The following is a 19,514-nucleotide window of genomic DNA, read 5'->3' as shown; positions in this document are numbered from 1 at the left end:
GACTCTAATCTTGGAGGCCTTTTCCAGCCTTAGTGATTCTATGATTCTAGGTGCCATGGAATAAATATAAGTCTAGAGGAATTTCAGCTCATTTTGTACCTTATGCTGAATTCTGTCCAAGTCTTTTAAAGCTCTTTTTGGAATGCAATCTTGATAATAGAATTATTTTCTTTTCTCTAATTAACTCTTTCCAAAATCCATTATTTAATTAGTCAGTATTAAAAAAACAATCAGACATCTGGCAATGTGGGAGCTGGCGGAATGCTCTGAAGATAAGATCAAGTGGATCCGGCATTAATCTGTTTTCCATTCCACAGAATATCCTTATCTTGAAAAGGACATAGTGGTTGTCAAGGAGATTTGGCAGATGTGCTTGCTCAATCTCTTGAAATGCAATAGGACACTGTCATTGCAGTCTTTGTGCCACTGGAATAAGAGAACGAGATGAAAACTATAAAAATGCCCCTCATTAATGGGGACTGTAAGCATCTAATGGAAAAAGCTGAGCTTTGCTACATTTCATATAATTGTTAAGCTCACACTTAAAGGGGAAAAGACACATTCTTTACTGGGGTAGCTGGCCAGTAAACCCTCCACTAAATCCTTCCTTTTAAAAACTGACAAGATTGTTCATGCAAATCAACTTTGGAGTCTGCGTGCTCCTTTAATCCTTCAGCCTGAAATTGTAATCAACATAATTTGATTCTTGATGTTTAAAAACCCTCTAGCAGTAATGAAAGGCAAACAATTGCACTGACTTTGTTAGATCCAATTGAATGTGAGCCACAAAGACTGTGCTTCTGAATGAAAATAAAAGGTGTAAATCAAAGACTTCCATCTTGAAACTTATGAAGCTTGGCATACAGACTGCATTCTACTTTTACAAATTCTTCATTACACTTCCTAATGAATGTGAAAATTCTGGAAATAATATCTCAAATCCAGCAACATTTTCTCAGAATGCTATTTACTGTTTTTCCAACATAACCAGCTGGTATCACATCTGTGTTCCCTCAAATTTAAGAAAAAAAATTAGTTGAATGAGAGCAAATAAAAAAATAAATGCCCAGATCTACCAGAAATTATAGTTGAAAGCTGGAGAAGTACAAGAAGAATTTGACAAAGATGATTCCTCCTGCAAGAATACTTAGCCACTACTTGAATCCAAGTTTCCAATACTGAAGCAGTTTATGGTTTTTTACTGCTGCTGGACCTATCTTGCAAAAATCAAGTGTCAGTTTATCTAAAGGCAATTGTTTGTATAAAATCCACCATTCTGACTATGCAATTCCTAAAACACATGATGACTGCAGCTAGCTATAATTAGGACCAAGCTTGGAAGATCATACGGAAACTTAGGAGCAACTGACTTCAATTGAGCAACATGGAGAACAGAGATACTACACCAACACAGAAACAACTCCAGTGCCTCCTTTTTACTCCCAGGTACACTACAGGACACAGAAATGTAAAGCAACACCCATGTTGGGCACTCACCCTGAGTCTCTCCCAGTAAGGAAACAGATTGCAAACATTTAAGATAGGTGTCAGTGAATTTACAGAGGAGAGACACTGCTGTGAAATGTGATCTTCCTGTCTAACAAATCATCCAGAAAAGAGCTCAAAAATGTGCATATTACTATAAAAAAATAAAATAGTGGTCCATATACCTCCCATTAAGATATATATAAGATATATATCCCATTGGCTAAAAGAAGTGGACAGTTTCCTTTGAAACCAATGACTAGTCTAAGCAGCAGAAGAAAATACTGCATGACTTAATGGTCATGATGTTGGTACATGATACCAGTTTAAAACCATTCATTTAAGTTCATTATATTGTTTCCATTTATATTTAATTAGTATCCAGCACACTGACATAGGCGTGCAATGGTTTTAACAGAGTGCCTGTTATTTAACCTCAAGCTTGTTATTTAACCTCAGTTTCTGACATCAATCCGCACAACTTTAATGTGTACCTCTGAAAGACTATCTCAAAATTAATTATTCATCTCCTGAGAAAGCATCTTATGTACATTTACTATGCAAGGCAAAAGCATAGCACACAAGAATCTTTAAAACATAGAGCGTTTTAACTAAGCATACAATTTTAATATCCAAGTAACATCTTGTATATATCTTAATAGCCATGGACTACCTGGAATTTAGAACATATAAGGTGGTAAATGGAAGATTCTATAATTTGTTTTTACACTGGTACACAAATGAGACAACTATTAATTTATTTTTTTTTAGTAGTCAAGGTATTTATTAACTTTCCAGAGCCAGATCCATCACCTACAAATAACCTCATGGAGTATTACCATTGCCAGTGAATTTACACATGCTTTCATGTTATTGTTTCCTTTCTCTCCTTTAAAATTTTCATTAATAAGATCATTATTTAGGAGGCAAATCTAGAATTGAAGTTTCCCATTGTTATCCATTGTTCCCTGCACATGGACTCTGTGCCTTTACTCCTAAATCCTGCTCATTTACATCTTTTCCAACTTTGTATTCCTATTTCTATTTTAAGTGAACTCCCTAATCCCCTTTCAACTCTTAACTTATGTGCTTTCAACATTTTGTTTCTACTCAAATTCAGATGGAAATCTTCAGGAAACTCTACTTTCCTCTCTGTTAGTATTGCTATGACAGAAAACAGATAATCTGTCTGAATTAAGAATTCTTATTTTGCTTGTTAGTGTTAAAAGTTGCCATTTCCTTGGTTGCTCATACTGGGAGACCATGCCTTATTTTTCACATTGAATTATTCTTTAAGTGAAAAATGTTCTTTCAGCTAAGGCAACCACAACAAAGAGAACCAACCTTTGAAAAGAACAGGTTTTCTGTATTAATGCAGACAATGTCTTAATAATAAATAATAAATCTGGGGCTGGACTATTTCTCCACATCACTAACATGCTTTAGAAACTGTTTTCCAGTTTCTCAGATATCTGCTGGTGACGCTGCAAGAAAAGAATGGTATTTATGGAAATAATGAGACGCCTTCTTCAATAAGATTACAGTTTATGTCACATCTGTTGAGGAGTCATGATGCAGGATGATGAACAGGTATGCAGGGATAACAATTCCAACACTAGCACACTGAAGAGAAATTTGTATCAATTCCCTACCACAGTGCACACTGTCCCTTCAACATAGACATACACCATAAACCTTGTAGTTTGCACTAGCATTTCCTTTGGGCAAGAAGGACATAATTTATAATTTATAAAATTAAGTATATTAATTTATTAAATTAAGTAGCCACAAAATATCATTATAATATTTTAGTATGGTTGAAGAGATATTGTCATTCCAAGTTTCCATATGTTGGGCTTAGAGTAGTCTGTCAATATTATCCTTTAAGGTAATTTTTAATTGAAAAACAAGGCTTCATTTTGTTGGAAAGAAGTTTCCATATTTTATTGGGTTTTTTTCCCCTGAAATCGGTGAAATTTGTAGTGATTCTAATCTCTTGTAAAAATTAATTTCAAAGACATGAACTAGTATTCCTATTTAATTTTCAGTACTGCAAAGTACAATTCCATTGAGCCTAGATGACAGAGCCAAAAATAGAAGGCTAGATGAGACCTACTCCAAGGTCACCTGAGCTCTGCCCATTGATGTTACTGAAGATAAGGATGTCACTGCACTTCAAATTTGATCTTATGGTCAAGTCAGAATTGACACAGCACATAATGGAATGGAGCAACAAGCTATCATCATCTTATGTTTATCAGTTGTCATTTCATACTTAAACAACTGAAAAGCAATGCATTATTCTGAGAAATAAACTGTTGCAAGTCTAAATAGTCCAAGTAACAAGTATGTTAATATGCAGGACAGCTGCCTCCTACAGCACCAACAGGATGGGAGAATATTTTGGCATCAGTTTTCAACAGGAGACTAAGTACACTTTTTCCTCTGGGAATCGAGATCTGCATATGCAATGGCCAATCATCTCAGGAAAACACAGAAAAGAACAGAACACTATTGAACACTTACTATGAAGACTGAAACCAGATCTGAAGTTATAGAGCAAGAATAAGTCCACACTGTAAATACTCCATCATACTTCCTGATTCATAATTTGGTCCCCCTTGAATACATTTTATATTTCTACAGATGCATACAGGACAGTATGCTTGTGTATGTTGATCTGTATTTTTTTTTTATATTTATATATACATACACTTCTATGTATACAAAGAAATCTCAAATGCAAAATATAGTCTGGGATATGTTTCACACACAGATGTTCTTCATAATTTATCTTTGTTCATAACCAGAGACAGTGTCATTATATAACTGACAGAATAAGCATTCCAATCACTTTTGAATTATTAGTTCATTCAACAAGCTGAAGTCATCCTCAATGTGTATTTTAAAATCTTTGGTAAACCAAGAGTCTGCTTACCACAACTTCTACAACCCCTCCCACACACATAACATTCATCCCTTCATCCCCTCCACCCCACCTGATTAAATCAAAGAGTGACTCTTCTACTTCAGTTACAAACATCAGGCCACCCAGCCCAACAGGCCAGTTAAAACAAACACATTCTTACAAGCAAGAATCATTGACTGTTAATAATCTTTATCTAGAATTTTGAAGCTGCAATATCAGAACTCATATGCTTGTTTTTTCACACCATGTTAAATTGCTAAGATTGGAACTTCAAATATTATCAAGAAGGTACAATGCTTTTCAAAACAAAAATTAACATTCAACCAGCAAATCACATAGCTTCATAAAGTGACCTTAGCAGTTCCATGCTTCATAGGTTAAACCAAACAGAACCTGGTTGGCTTTGTTTTTAAGTGATACTTGCACAATTAGAATTCAAATACTGCCTATTACCAAATGAGAGGTAACGAGGATTTTCACAGTTTAGTATGTACAAATCAGACAGCAAACCAAAAAGTGTTTTTTTTGCTGCCTATTTTAATCACAAACCCATATGCTTTAAAATAACATGGAAAATGTAATTAAAACCTACATAGCAAAATTATAATCACTTTATATTCATATTAAACATTTCAATTAAAAGAAGATATTACCAAGCACTTTGGAAAATTTTTGTTAAACTTTCACTGACATGTCTTCACTTCCCAAATCTGTATACTGTTCTAAAAAAATATTCCAGTATGACATCCTGAGTATCACTGAAACCATTTAGGAACACAGACAAGGTGACTTCACATTGCTCTTTCTGGCTTTCCAGAAATCTATTTAACATTCAGCATTAATTTAGAAAGGGACACTTACAGCATGGGCTCCCTGTATTGTCCTGACGAGGTTGATTCCCTTCCACACATAAATATCTCCATTCAGGGCCCCCGAATACGTCACCTCGTCCCTTGCACAGGCCAGGCACAGGATAGTCTGGAGATCACCAGTCTTGCCAAAGACACCACGTTTTGGTGTCAAGGAATTGCCACACAAGCTCCAGAACTGCAACATGAAGTGATTTAGAAATGGCTATTTTGCTAACACCTTATAATTTCATATGCAGATCTGAAAGAGAAGCACCTTGCCTGCAAAAGACATCACCATTTTCCATGCCTTAGTTCTCCAGTTTAACAGTGTTTTATGTTATTAACCAACTTTATTTTTCCATAAAATCATCATAACAGAGTAGTTGGGAAGGAATTTTGGGATATCAGTATGTTATTAAACTAAAATTCTTTCAAATAATAATTTGTGAGTCAGTTGTATTTTCAGTTATTTTTGAGAAGTATTTCATAATAGAATTATCTTTCTTTAATGAAAGTCTTTTAGCTGAAAATGGTGTATTTGTATTTATGTTACTTTATACATTTAAAGATACCATCTAAGCATGCAGAATGCTGATGAAACTCTATTTGCTCTGTTTGAAGGCAGTTGGTTTTTTTGCAGATGTATTTCTCATAAGAACCATGGATCACACAGAGTAGCCATCTGAGGCAGAGATTTTTAAGAACTTTCTAATAAATAATTTGTGTTTAATTGCAGCAATCACACAAGGGTGAATTCCCTCCTAGGTCACCCAACATGTACCAATGGATCCTGAACTAAAGACATGCAAAGTCTCTTGTGAGAGCACAATACTTGCCAACTAAGTCTCCAGCTAAACACTGTAGTTTCTGAGATCTCTGCAAACAAGAAGCACTTGCTTTCAAAGCCTCCTGTCCAAACATGTAAATGTGCACTGGAAAGTGAAGCTGCTGAAGTAATCCAATGTAAAACATGAAAGCATCACTGCTGGCAGGTTATTCTTCCATTGTCTCAGCGTATAGAGTTTCTTGCATGTGTGTTTAGGGAACTGTATTTCACAGCAAGACACTCTGTTACCAATAATCAATTCAAAAATCTAAGCAGACTTCAATAATTATGGGATAATGTAAGAAGTTACCATGAATAGATTTTTGTATCTGCAATACTGTAATTCAGAAATCAGCAGAAATTACCAGTACTGATTAGACAAATCCCAGTATCTTAACTAGTTGTGCTGGTTTGGGCTGGGATAGTTAATTTTCTTCACAATGGCTGGTATGGAGCTGTCTCTTGGATTTGGCTGAACACAGTGTTGATAAGACAGAGATGGTTTTGTTATTGCTCAGCAGGGCTTGCACAGCCAGGGGTCTTTTGCTCACCTACTGCAACACTGGTGAGGAAGCTGGGGATGCATGGGAGGTTGGGAAGAGACACAGCTGGGAGAGGTGACCCAAACTGACCAAAGGGATATTCCAGATCAAATGGCATCATGCTTAGAACAAAGTGAGAGGAAGAAGTGGGGGGAGTATTTGAGGGGATGGAGTTTATCTTCCCAAGTCACTTATGTGTGCTCTTGTGGAGATGGCTGAACACCTGCCTGTCCCTGGGAAGCAGTGAATTAAGTCCTTCATGAGTTTTGCTTGCATGTGCAGGTTTTGCTCTCTCTATTAAACTGTCTTTACCTCAACCCATGAGTTTTCCAGCTTTTACTCTTCAATTCTCTCCCTAGTTCTGCTAGTGGTGGAGTAAGTGAGCAGCTGGTTGGGGCTTAGCTGCTGGCTGGGGTGAAACCATGACAGTATATTTTTTTAACTTAAGTACAGATTTCAAGGCATAGACCATGTTGTTGTTTGAGAAGGCTGCAACTACACAGTCACTGCATAAATCAAACACCTAGCTCCAATGTGAAAGTGGATGATGGATCTAACAAAAGTAATTCCTCAACATCAGCTCAAACATCAGCTCACATGGAATTATCTACATAATTTAAGTACTATTACAAGTTGCATAAAATATCATCTGAGAAAAAATACAATGGTATTAAAAACTTGAAAGCAATTCTTGATATCTGAAAGAAAAAGAAGGTTTGGTTTAAAAAAAACACACATCAACAACAATCTCTTGCCTGATCCAAATGCCTAAATACCTCTAGAATTCTGATTTTCCATACTGGTTTCCCAGAGGAAACAGTAGTCATTTTTAAAATAATGTTTCTATTTAGAAAGGCTTTGTAGAGCTTTAAAATTTGCTCAAACTTTTGCTTATCTAAATAGATACGTTTTGACATCATAAAGCCATCTTAAATATACTAAATCACTGCTGGCAAATATTAGCTTACTATTGGCAGACAGGTCCTTTAAGAGAAGTAGAAAAAAAAGATCATTTTTAAACAAGTTAATGGAATTCTCTAACTGACATGCTAAACACCTGCATGCCAAATCAGACTTATGCAACCCAGCCAACAGATTTAAGACTTTTTCCAGTAGGCCACTAATACATATTAGTCTACAAGTTCATTGTATAAAAAGCAACACATTTTCCCCACCATGGGAACCTCCACACAGCAGCAATACAGAACTTTCAAGCTGCCATCTACTGCTGTGATGTGGTAACACAGAAAACTGTGCATGGGAGAAGACAGTGACTTTTGACCAAAGTGAAACACAGTTCCTAATCATTGATAACCCTGCTGAAAAAAAAGCTCTTTCTGCACAAAATTTGCTACAGGATCAAACAGAGCATGCTTGAAAAATACATGAATTGTCCAAATTATGAATCCTGTAACAGGTACAGAATGCTCCAAGTGACAAAGGTATGAATACAAGCAGGGAAAAGAATTAAATGAAAGGAAAATGCTGCTTCTCTTCCTTTCTCTTTCACTGTTTCCCCTGAATGTTTTTTTTTTCAATGAATGGTTTTTCAATTCATTTCACCTCTGTAGTGCAGCAATTCATTCATTTTCCATAATCCAGAAGCTTGAGTACCTGGAGTCACCTTAAACGTGTGCATCCTGTCTTACACTACTCTGGATTTCAAACAGCATGTTTTAGAGAACTTAAATTTTAAATTATATTTCAGGCATTACATGCAATGCTACTGACAACTGTTTCATTCCTACTACATTGCTTCTGCCAGGACATGAAGTCTTTGAGCAGGGAGGGTCTGTTTTTCACTAGACAGATCTTTTAACATATCTAGTGTAGTCAGGTGTGATTCATGATTGCAGTTCTAAGAACTAATATTGTTCTTACACAACACCTTCCATATTATCATTCTATATCCCTTTTAGATTCTATTTTTATGCATTTTATAGGGCATATATTACTGCAGCTTAAATATTTTATAAATGAAGAGTTATTTCATTACCTTGATGTGTTTTACACCACAGCTGACGAGCTTGTTTGGCTGGTATAAATCCCAAGAAATATCAAATATCTGCACAAAAAAACCAAAGGATGTCAGCAGAGATGGTCTTTCTAGCACAGAACAGTTAAAACAGTAAAACTTCTAGCAAATTAACAAGGAGTCTGAAATGCTTTAAATGGATCTATTGGAAAGACTTTTTTATCCTCTCATTCCATACTGAAATTTCAATATCTACCAAATATAGTTCTGGCTTTTTTTCCCCTAGAGTAATTAAAACACATGACAAAACAACATTAAGGTTCATTTATAGACTAGAAAAAATTAAGCAATTATTTGCATTTTGATTTCCCATATGGGGATTAGGGTCTAAGAAGTGCATTAATTATGCACTTCTCCTACATGTTTTCAGTCTCAACAAACCATATACAAATAAATATTGAGTTATTCCAGAAATAAATGCACACATCTTAAATATCTTCACATCTTTATGCATATCAACCTTTTAGGCAAATTCAGTTTCTAAAACAAAATGGGTTTTGCTCAGACATAGGTCTAGTACCTACATACAGACATGGTTTAACAAGCTGAAATGACACTGATGCCCAGACTATTTAGTTGTACTTACTCTGTCTGTATGACCAGGAGCCATTGATAACAATTTTCCTTTTCTCCAGTCCCATACACAAACTGTGTTTTTCGAATCCAAACCAACTGAGACCAAACGCTAGAAGTGTCCAAATCAAACAAATAAAAATAACTCAATATATTAATGAAATCTGAAGTCATTCTTTTGAATGAGTTGCACAAAATGTGTAACATATTTGAGATAGAAGCAATAGCTCCATTTTGATATAGAAGAAAATATAAGCTCTATCTTACACCAAAACTTACACAGATACATCTTTTCAGGTACAAGATCATGACCATAAAGATCTTCTTAGATAACAACATATTTCTGATCTATAAAGTTTAATACATATCTATATAATTATATATAGCACACAGGGCAAGCTGTGGTCAGGAGACATTTGCAAAAAAGAAATAATCACCGACCTTAATGAAACTGTATGTGTTTACCTTAAATTACATGTAACTTGCAGAATTTAGGATTTATAAGTCAAGAAATACAAAGAAAAAATATTTTCTTCAATCTTCTTGAAAACAAACAAAAGATCAAAAACAATTAAACGCTTTAAGTCTTTTGCTTGGTTCTTCAACACAGATATGAGTAAATATTTCTTTCCAAATCCTTTCTCAAATCAGAATTAAAAAGGCCCCAAATATAATTTCATGAAGTCTTTATTATTCAGAAAGAGCTTGAAGCCATTTACACTGTAAAACTAGGATGAACAAAAAGATTATTCCAAAAAAATAAATAAAAATAAAATTTTGAGATCTTCCTGTGCTTTGCAGCCTGGCTTGTCCTGACTGTGAAGACACCTTGCACAGATTTCTTGACACAAATGATTGACTAAATTAGCCACTTTTATGGTATCTGTTAACCAGTCAAAATGCTATTTATCCTACAGAAATTCTCAACAGAAAGACTAACAGGATTGAATTATTAAAAAAAAAAGCGCTAGTGATTTGGCTCAATTTTTAAAGAAAATGCATATTTTTGTACCATTTTTGCATGAATTGTGCCATCTTGATGTTGATAAATGAATTTTTTTCAAATCTTTTGGGCAAAGCTTTTTTCACTGTTCAGCAGTTAATACTTACATTCATTAAAGACAAATTTAGCTTCAATTTCTACATAGATTATCTAAGTGAGTTTATAAAAGCAAAACCAAACTCCAACCTTGAATTGTAATCTTTGTTCCCAAAGACAGAAACCTATTCTAAATAACATAATTCCTTTACTGTCTGAAAAACTCCAAGATTATGAGAAGAAAAAATTAACAAGTTAAATACAATTTCTACTCATGCTTCCTGTAGCATGAGTAACAAAATCTAACCTTTCTATTCCATCTTTGAAAAATCAGTGTATTTCAATCCTAATTTGATGTATCTTGACCTTAAATTGAGAAGGCCATTCAAGTGAGGGAGTAACACAAGTTTACACAACAAGAACAATGTAGAGAAAATATATTGCTTGGAAGTAGAAATGATGTTCTAGAAAAAAGCTAAACTGCCTAAACAGTGAGAGGTCATTTCAACAGATTCAGAACTTTTCTACAATAATTACAACATGTTGTAACAGAAACAAGTCACAGGTAGGCTTTCCTCTTGTGTTCAACGCAACTGCATTTGATATTCTCTTCAGGACAGCAACTGGTCTGTCTCTACAGTACATCCTCACTTGAGGGAACAGCAGTAACTAACAGACACTGACCTTTTTAGCAAGCAAAAGGAGCTGAGGATACAGCTAAATCTGAGTATCACATTGCAAGGCTGAGTGGGAAGGAAAAAAGTGTTTCATAGACCAGGAAAGCACACCTCCAGAAAGGATTTTCTCAGCTAATACCTTTTCATCTGCTACCTAACATGTAAATATAACCATTAAATTTTCCATTTCCAATACATCAGTCAAGAAAGCCTCTTTACTCAGAGGAGCTAGTGTCTGGTAGAAACAATCTCCATTATAGGTATCAGCTCTGAGAACCAATTTACTACTCAGAAAATGTTTAAAAGCAAAAAAATTCTAATCCAATAAAACCTTTTTCTTGACTCTCAGATAGAGGATACATGAGTCTGAACAAACAATCAAAAAACATGGAGAGCCACCAGTGAATGCAAAATGCATGAAAGAGAAGGGGACACTGCCTGGAGGAGTCCAAGGTGAGACACACAACAGGGCTACCATCGCCCTGGGCACAAGACATGTCCCTGCACAGGGGAGGGCCACTGTCTCCAGGTATTTGGTCTAACTCTGAACTGTGGCTCACAGACCACAAGAACCTCCCTACCACCCCATCTCCATTCAAAACGCTTTTGAAGTTATAATTTTCTTGCCAAATATAAATATTTGGCATTCATTAGTAATACAAATTGATCTTCCTCAACTTGAGAATAAGCAGATAGAACCTGAGACAATACACTGTCTTTTTTAAAGAAAAACTATGCAACAAGATTTCTAATAGATAAACAATTTATTCAAGTGTTGAAAAAAAATGTTAATGACATACCTGACCATCTAAATCAAAGGCCAAGCAAGCTATGCCATGTGTGTGAACGTCTTTCAGGACAGATACAGTTTGCACAGTGTATGAATCCCACACACAGATGTATGGTTCCTTCCCAACTTGACCTGTTGCCACCAACACACGTTCGGGGTGCAAAGCAAGGCTGCCAAAAAAAAGAGATAAAAATATTTCTGCATGAAACTTTGGTATTTGCCTAGTTAGTTGCATTATTTTTTTTTCCTTAGAAGTTCTTTTACAATATTTTCCTATGGATACTAGATAATAAAAAGTCATTTTGTATCACAGATTCCACACTAGCTGTGAAATTCTAAGTATAGTACATACCAACATCTTTCTTGAATTTAGCCTTCAAAAGCTTTCTACATTTAAATTAGTTGCAAAATAGTCAATAATCCTCTGTTCCAAAAGTGTTTCCTAAGTTTGGTCAGATTTTCATGCACTGAGAGAAATACCTCTTTTCCTTTCTTTATATTTCTTAAAATTCAAAAACACTAACAATGGAAAACAGAAGTTGGTGTTTAACTATCTACACATCAATCATCAATGGAGAGAGATGCACATCTCCAGAAGTTCTTTATTCCACACAGTTTTTGATGTCCTTTTTATGAGAGGACAGCTTCCTGAAGCTGTGTCTCTGCTGATTGTACAGCAACCCAAAGCACCAGGGTTTGGACTAGCTTGGACTAGAGGCAATGACTACACTTCAGATGACTGAACTTAAGAGCAATAGAGATTATCTTAAATGTCTGAAATTTAGTATAGAACAATTGGAAATAGCTGGGTTTGAATAACTATTAATGCTCCACATTTCTAATATTGTAGAGAATTTTATTATAGTTTGTATTTCAGTCTTTCAGAGTGCACTTGAGGTTCATCAGAACTGTTTTGCTAAATCTGGGACCAAGCTAGAAAACATTCTAGTCAGCAAGATATTTCTTTGGTTTTTTTTATGCCAGCAAGCTGTACGGGAGAACATGAGGTCTGAGGACTCAGATTTCATAATACAGAAAAGTAAGAATATATTCTAACAGAAACCCAAACAAACTACTTGATCACACTCCAAATATACTAGGTACAGCAGTCCAGAATGATGTAGAAACACCACCCAGAAGTCAGGAAGACATAATTTCCAAAGCTGGCTGTTTAATTTGGCTAAAAAATTTCCTAGCCTGATGAATGCCAGGGTAATGAATGATCTTGAGAGGCTGGTGGACAGAATCACTAACAACACACAGTAAGTATATTTATCTTCTCAAAATTATTTGGGAAGGAGAAAGGTTGAGCACTTTGCAAATGTAAGATGATCTTTAACTTGAACACACGTTTTGATAAATAAAGTTCAAAGGGTGGAGACAAGGGAAGTTATTAACAAAACCAGCAAGGTTAAAGCTAACCAGGCAATTACCAGAAAAATCTTCTGATTCAAAAGATGTACACATTTTCTATATACAGAAAGAGCAAGAGGAAACCACATTAGAAGACGCTTAATATTTAATGAAGTTAAACTACAGTACACAATACACTTCCATATTTTTTCTGTTTTAAAATAGCAGTTCAGTTTGTTGATATTGCTTGATAAATTCCACGTGCAAAACTGAGCAGAATGCCTAACTTCAAAGGTGAAAAGGTAAAAAGCCCTGAACCTTTCCATTTTGCTATGGGAATTTCTACTCTTGGCTACTCCGTTACCCTCAGCACCAGGATAAAGTAACCAATATTTCCCCACTTTGCTTTACAACACTTCCAGAGTTGTTTATTTGACAGAGCAACTTCACAATTAAAAATGTTGCAGAAAGGAGCTGGCAGCAAAACTTAATCACATTTCAATTCAGTTCTGCCACTAATCCTGACTAACACCTGCACATCTCCCAGAGCACACAAAGGCAGATGGTGAACTCACAGGACAAAGGAAAAACATCTGGAGGGAGAAAAAAATGCTGCATCCAAAATATCTATTTTTTTAGAATGGCACCACAGAAAGGGGGCAATTAGACCAAATGGACAATAAAGAAATTTGGAAAAGGAAGTGAAAATAATAAGCAAGAAAAAAGAGACAGAAACTAAGAGGAAAATAGGAAAAACCCCGGAGTCTCATGTCTGATTCCCCACCTCTTCAATCCCGTGCTGATCTGTGCTACAAGTGCAGAGTGCATTTTTAGACAAGCAAAAACCACACCACAATACAACAAAACACTCACTGTATGTGTATGGACACACATACATGCAAAAGCACCCCCACATCACACCTTGCAAAACAATTTACAGGAACCAAAAATCAGCTCTGTATGTTTTTAACTGAAACTCAGAGTCTTTAGAGAAACACAATGCATCAGAGATGGAAGGGACAACACTAAAGGCACTACCAAGGGAAAGGAGAACATTGTCCTCAGCCCAAGCATTCCAACTAATTTAATTCAAAGAATATTAGGTGAATACAGAGAAGGTTTCCTCTATTTCTAATTAACAAATGGCAAATAACAACTAATAGCAGTATCACAGTATTTGTTCTTTCTACATCACAATACAAAATACTGGCTTAAACAACTGAGCTCAAATTCTGCCTTGATATGGGATATAGTAAACTGCTAATAACTTTTCTAGACATTCATTGAAAGAAGAAGAAAATAAATGTACAATAAATATTTTGAGACAGCAAGCTCTTAAAAAAATGCAAATATGGTGAGTTTCAGGGAAACTATTTAGGAAAGCTGTTAGAAGTGGCTGAAGAAACACCTATTTAAAAATACCTTTCCATGTCTTTTCTTAGAGACCAAGGAGTGAAGGAAAACTTAAAGTATTACCTGTAGGTATTCTAGCTCAGGCTGTCAGAGCAGATCAAATAGAGAAGCATGGAAAATGTCAAGGGACTATTTCAGTAACAAACACTAAACATATATTTACATTTTGATATGAGACATGAATGATAAGACAATGTTTTTCCTTAATAATCAAGTCTTGGCTATTATTAATCCCATGGGGAACCATGCAGAATTATGAATTTGAAAATTTTGGGTCCTTATGAAAAGTCAAGGATTAGACTCCAATTTTACACAATATGGTGACTCTTTTCAGTTCTTTCATTGGACTGTGAGTGATCAAGCAATCCCTATAAGCATAGTAAACAATAAAAAAATACAGTATCTTGTTCTAACCTCTAGAGGAGAAGCATCAATACCAGTCACATACTTGAGAACGTTCACTGCTAGAACTGCCCTGAGCCAAACACTTTAAATGGCTTCCTAGTGCAGACAGAAAGAGCTTAACTGGAATGGATGCCCAGAAACAAATCACAATAAATACTTTCCATACACAGAACCAGAGGAACTTGTGGTGTGATGCAGTTAACAGGATCAAACAATGAGTTTGAGCTCTCTCTGGGTACTCTGGGTATGCCCTTCAGCACACTTCTACTGAGGTGTCAAAATCATACAACTGTTGGGATGGTATCTGCAATAGCTGCTTGCCATTCATCCATTCAGTTCCTGAGATGAGGCAGAAAAGCATGGGTGTGGTTCAGCTCTAAAGGCAGCTTTCAAATCTCTTAGTGTGGGACTTGCAGGCTTAGGTACCCTCCCCCACAAATATTCTCTTGCATTTTCTTTCTTAGGGAGAAGGAAGAAATTGCTTAGTGGCATAAGAAAGTCTGCACTCAGAAGAAATGCTCACACATTCCCTTTACAGCAGTCAGAAGGAGAGAATTCCCTTTACTATCCTGGTGATGAGAGCTGGTATGACCTCTCCAGGTTAGACTGCTGGAACTGTGCTTGCCTCTAGCCCACACTGCTAGACTGTAAACTGGAGCTTGATTTCTTTCCTTGTCCTTGAAGGATGACTAAGCTGATGAACAAGATACTGCTGCTTGTCCAGAAAAGGAAACAGATATTCCTAATGAGAAATTCCTCAGGCCTTCTTGTTTGCCTCTGGCCTTTCTGACCTGGGCTCTTCCACAACAGATGTTAGATCTAACGTAGTAACATGTAACATATGTAAGAACACGTCCAAAAGGCAAACTTTATAACGAAAAAAGCAGGTATTAAGCTAACAAACTGCTAAGTCAAGTGAATTTTTAAATTGACTCTAGAACTTGGCACTTCTCAGAAGATTTCAGAAATAGAAAATTTAAAAAAACTTGTCTGTCACTATTGCAACAAACCAAGTAGCTGGACTTGTAGTGAGCTGAGGTTTCCAGCACTGTGTCTGAATGACAGGTCTTTTCCTAGCCAGATACTCAAACTGAGCTGAAATGCAGTAGTAGAGTTCTAACAGCCTACTGAAAGGGATGTGTTTCTCACTTTAGTACATTCAAGCTCCTCTTTTTAATGCATTCAGGGAAGGTTCTTTCTCCCTTTCAGAGCAATATGTAATCATTCCCCAACATTTTGACCAGATCCATGCACTGTACAAGACCAATGCTAGATTATCACATTAAATACTAATGGCAGCCAATGAAAAAAAATAAAACCTGTCCATGTTGTGTCTGCATGGAATGAGACTAGGGACATGGACAAGACTCTCCAATTTGTGTAGGTTTGAAGGGGCAGGGGATCCTGAAGGAGAATAGTCAATAATAAATTACTTGATAATAAAAGAAATTAAGATTCTTTTTCATCTTTCCTTGGTTTGAGCTGAGCATTAGTAGGCATTGATTAATACAGACAAGCTGCAGACAAGGATACAGTATTAAAGATGATGTTTCCTTAGCAACAATATTGGATGAAAATCCAAGAATATATTCATGTGACTACTCCTGAGCTTCATAAAACTAGGGCACCAGTAAAAATGCACAAAAGAATACTGCAGTAAAATAACAGCATCTCAGACATCTCTTAATTAAGAGTTAATTTCAAGTGTGAAATTGTTTCTATGCTTAAATAAAGCCAAATATATTCATGGTATGTTTACAGACATTTTACATACATTTGAGAATATTTTCTTATTTGCTGTACTTTACCCATATTTTCCAGAAAGAATAACAGGGGAAGCTACAAACCATTTCTGTCATACTATTTAAGATCTTAAAGCAGAAAGAGCTGCAATCAGCAAACATCTCTCATCAAAGTTTAAACAGATCAAGTCAGAACACACTTATTTTCCATAGACCAAACAAAGCAGTGCTCATCATGGAGCACCACTACCAGCCTTCCATGCAGCTATTGCCCCAGAGCCAATAATGTCAAATAAAGCTTTCTGAATCTTCCTTAAATTGCACAAACATCCAACTTCTAAGTAAGAGAGGCTGAAGTGGAGACAGGGACAGTGAACTCAAACTGTACATTGGTCATTCCCAGCTGCAGTTTATCTCACTACAATCCATATTTTTCTCCTATTGGATCTGAATGGTTTTAGATTAACAAGAAACATTTAAACCCAGAGACTCCTAAAGATTGCATTGGGCTTCTATTTGTTCTTGAACTCCAAGGAGGGGGCAAAAATAAAAAACAAGATGTACTTCAAAGAGAAGGAAAAAGTCAGAGAGTGACTAAAGCAACACTGATGCAAAGTTCCCAAATCATCAAATATGAGAACTGAGTAAAATATTCTGGGAACTATATGCTATATGAAAATGTCCATTTTTGTCTTGCATTGTCATATCCTCCACTGCTGAAGAAGGGATTGGCTTCAGCTTTCTAGTAAGTCATCATCTCTAGAAAACCGATAAAAATAAAGATACTCCCCTTCTTTTCAAATATGAATGATTTTGCCAATGCCAATAGGAGAACTCATGCTTTGACTGAGTGGGGTTGCTGGATTTTTACAAATTCTACATGATTGTGACAATTTAATCACCAGGTTTTCATAATCTGAGGAAGAAAATTCTTTTCTAATATGCCTCTTGAAAAAGAAGATAGCAAAATTACTTACATGTTCCTAGCTAAAAAATCTTCTCACATGAAAGTTAGAAATATCATATACTCCAGATTCATTTGGAGATAAATTTGTTGAGATAATGTCCTGCTATTCTTTAATAGCCATTCATATTAAAGAACTGGTGGTACAATAATGGGACATACTGGACCCTGATGATTTGTAAGAATCCCACCTAAAAAAAAAATCCAACCGCCTTCTTTCCTAACACAACAATGCACAGATTTGACCAATTATTTAAACCATGATTACAAATGAAGTGTCAAACACGACTCCCCTAGAACTAGCAGCAAGGGAAAAAAAAATAAAAAAGAGAGAGAGAGGAAAAAAAAGGAAATAGGAAACCAGAAGTGCAAGATGTGTGGAGAGAAGACAGAGCAATCAGCTGTCAGGAGCTTAGGAGGCAGCGCAGCTGTTCAGCTCCTTTGGGTCACCAGATTTGAGGACCCAAAAGAGACCCCTTAACAAATCAGGAAGTACTGGTAAATGGTTTGGTTAGAATTTGTCAGCCACAAAGTTAGAAAGCAGTCCTTTGCTCCTGAACACATGTGGTGAAAAGCATACAGAGCTACTAAATAATCACAGATTCAAAAAAAAAAAAACCACAGTTTAAAATTAAAGTGGAAACCTCTATTTCCCATTCTACCCAGTTGATAACAAACTACTAAAAATTATCATGCCATACCCACTTAATAATGGGGAAACTGAGACAAACATGTCTATAAAATATAAACAGAATTAATTTCAAATAAATTTAGTAATGAAATACAGTCTAGAAACTGAAACTACATGGCAAAAGTTCTTAACACAATCAAAATTACTCATTTTTCAGTGCACAAAGACATTCCATTGCTGAATTGGAAATCTAAAGAATAAATTATTTAAGCTCAAAGAAGCATTTACTCCAAATTTTTTAGCCAAGACCATTTCAAAAGTTACTTTTTAAAGGAAGGTTATTTTGGATGCTTCTGACCATCATTTAACTAAATAAACTTGCTTGACATATAAATTTTTCTACTAAAACTCTTTGAGCACCCCTTTACCCAGGCATTACAATTTGTTTCTTCTCTACAAGATTTAGAACAGTTTTTAACCACTAGATTAACCTTCCATCTATTACTTTTAAAATTTATACTAGATCTTCTAGTATCACACAGAAAAAAAAATCACAGAATGTACCATTTTCTTTCATATTTCTGAAGAAGTATATTAAACAGCAATTCAGTCTTTTCTCCTATGGGAGAAAACAAAATATTGATGAAAATTTCCCAATGTGCAAGAACTTATCATCTGAATATTTGAGTGGAGTCACAGAACAACTAGTGACAATTTTTGAAAAGTTCTTTTTTAATACAGAAAGATTATCCTGACAGAATTAGCAGTTGGCTTAATGTAAGGACTGGTGGGAAGAAAGCAGTGGCAGAGCTGCTATTGAAAAAAGCTGAGATAAGCACAACATTCATTCTGTGCTTCATTACCAACCAAAGAAGCTTTAGAGCAGAAGAAAACACTGTCTTGCCAGCCCTGGACACTGCAGCTACACCAGATTTCTCCAGTTCTTGAGTATATCAGGCCTACAGGTGTCCTGCAGGTGTTTGACAGAGGTGTTTTCCTACAGAAAAAAGTCAAGGATATCTCTAACACTCGTCACAAATTGACATCCCAGCACCTCACTTTGCACTAGAAAAGTGAAAGGAACCAGGATACCACTTAAAATTGGGATAACATCTGATCTCTTGTTTAGGAAAAAAAACCTATAAATATGCTATAGAGGCCACAAAAGTATTTACACAAAAGACCATCTCCTAAAACAAACAAAATCCCCACAGGTACCAGAACCATAAATAAAACAGGAAAGATGCATATGAAAACTA

General features: G+C 35.7%; 1 protein-coding gene across 7 annotated transcripts in view; it reads right to left on the bottom strand.

Moving 5' to 3' along the window:
• EML5 (EMAP like 5) overlaps positions 1 to 19,514 on the bottom strand; it is a 98,719-nt gene that overhangs the window by 66,694 nt on the left and 12,511 nt on the right. For all 7 annotated transcript variants that reach the window (XR_011679146.1, XM_071426656.1, XM_071426657.1 and 4 more), the window contains exons 2-5: positions 11,758 to 11,917; positions 9,255 to 9,353; positions 8,630 to 8,698; positions 5,276 to 5,461 (exon numbers count right to left, since the gene is read on the bottom strand). Coding sequence is in view for 6 of the 7 variants with exons in the window: in XM_071426656.1 (XP_071282757.1) it covers positions 5,276 to 5,461; positions 8,630 to 8,698; positions 9,255 to 9,353; positions 11,758 to 11,917 (514 nt within the window). In the remaining variant the exon portion in view is untranslated. The remainder of the gene's footprint in view (positions 1 to 5,275; positions 5,462 to 8,629; positions 8,699 to 9,254; positions 9,354 to 11,757; positions 11,918 to 19,514) is intronic.

Source organism: Agelaius tricolor, unplaced genomic scaffold (genome assembly GCF_023055355.1).
Source record: "Agelaius tricolor isolate 1412-34295 unplaced genomic scaffold, bAgeTri1.0.p SCAF_5, whole genome shotgun sequence".
NCBI lineage: Eukaryota > Metazoa > Chordata > Aves > Passeriformes > Icteridae > Agelaius > Agelaius tricolor.
The sequence above is the reverse complement of the archived record's forward strand: the minus strand, read 5'-3'. Positions and strand labels throughout refer to the sequence as shown.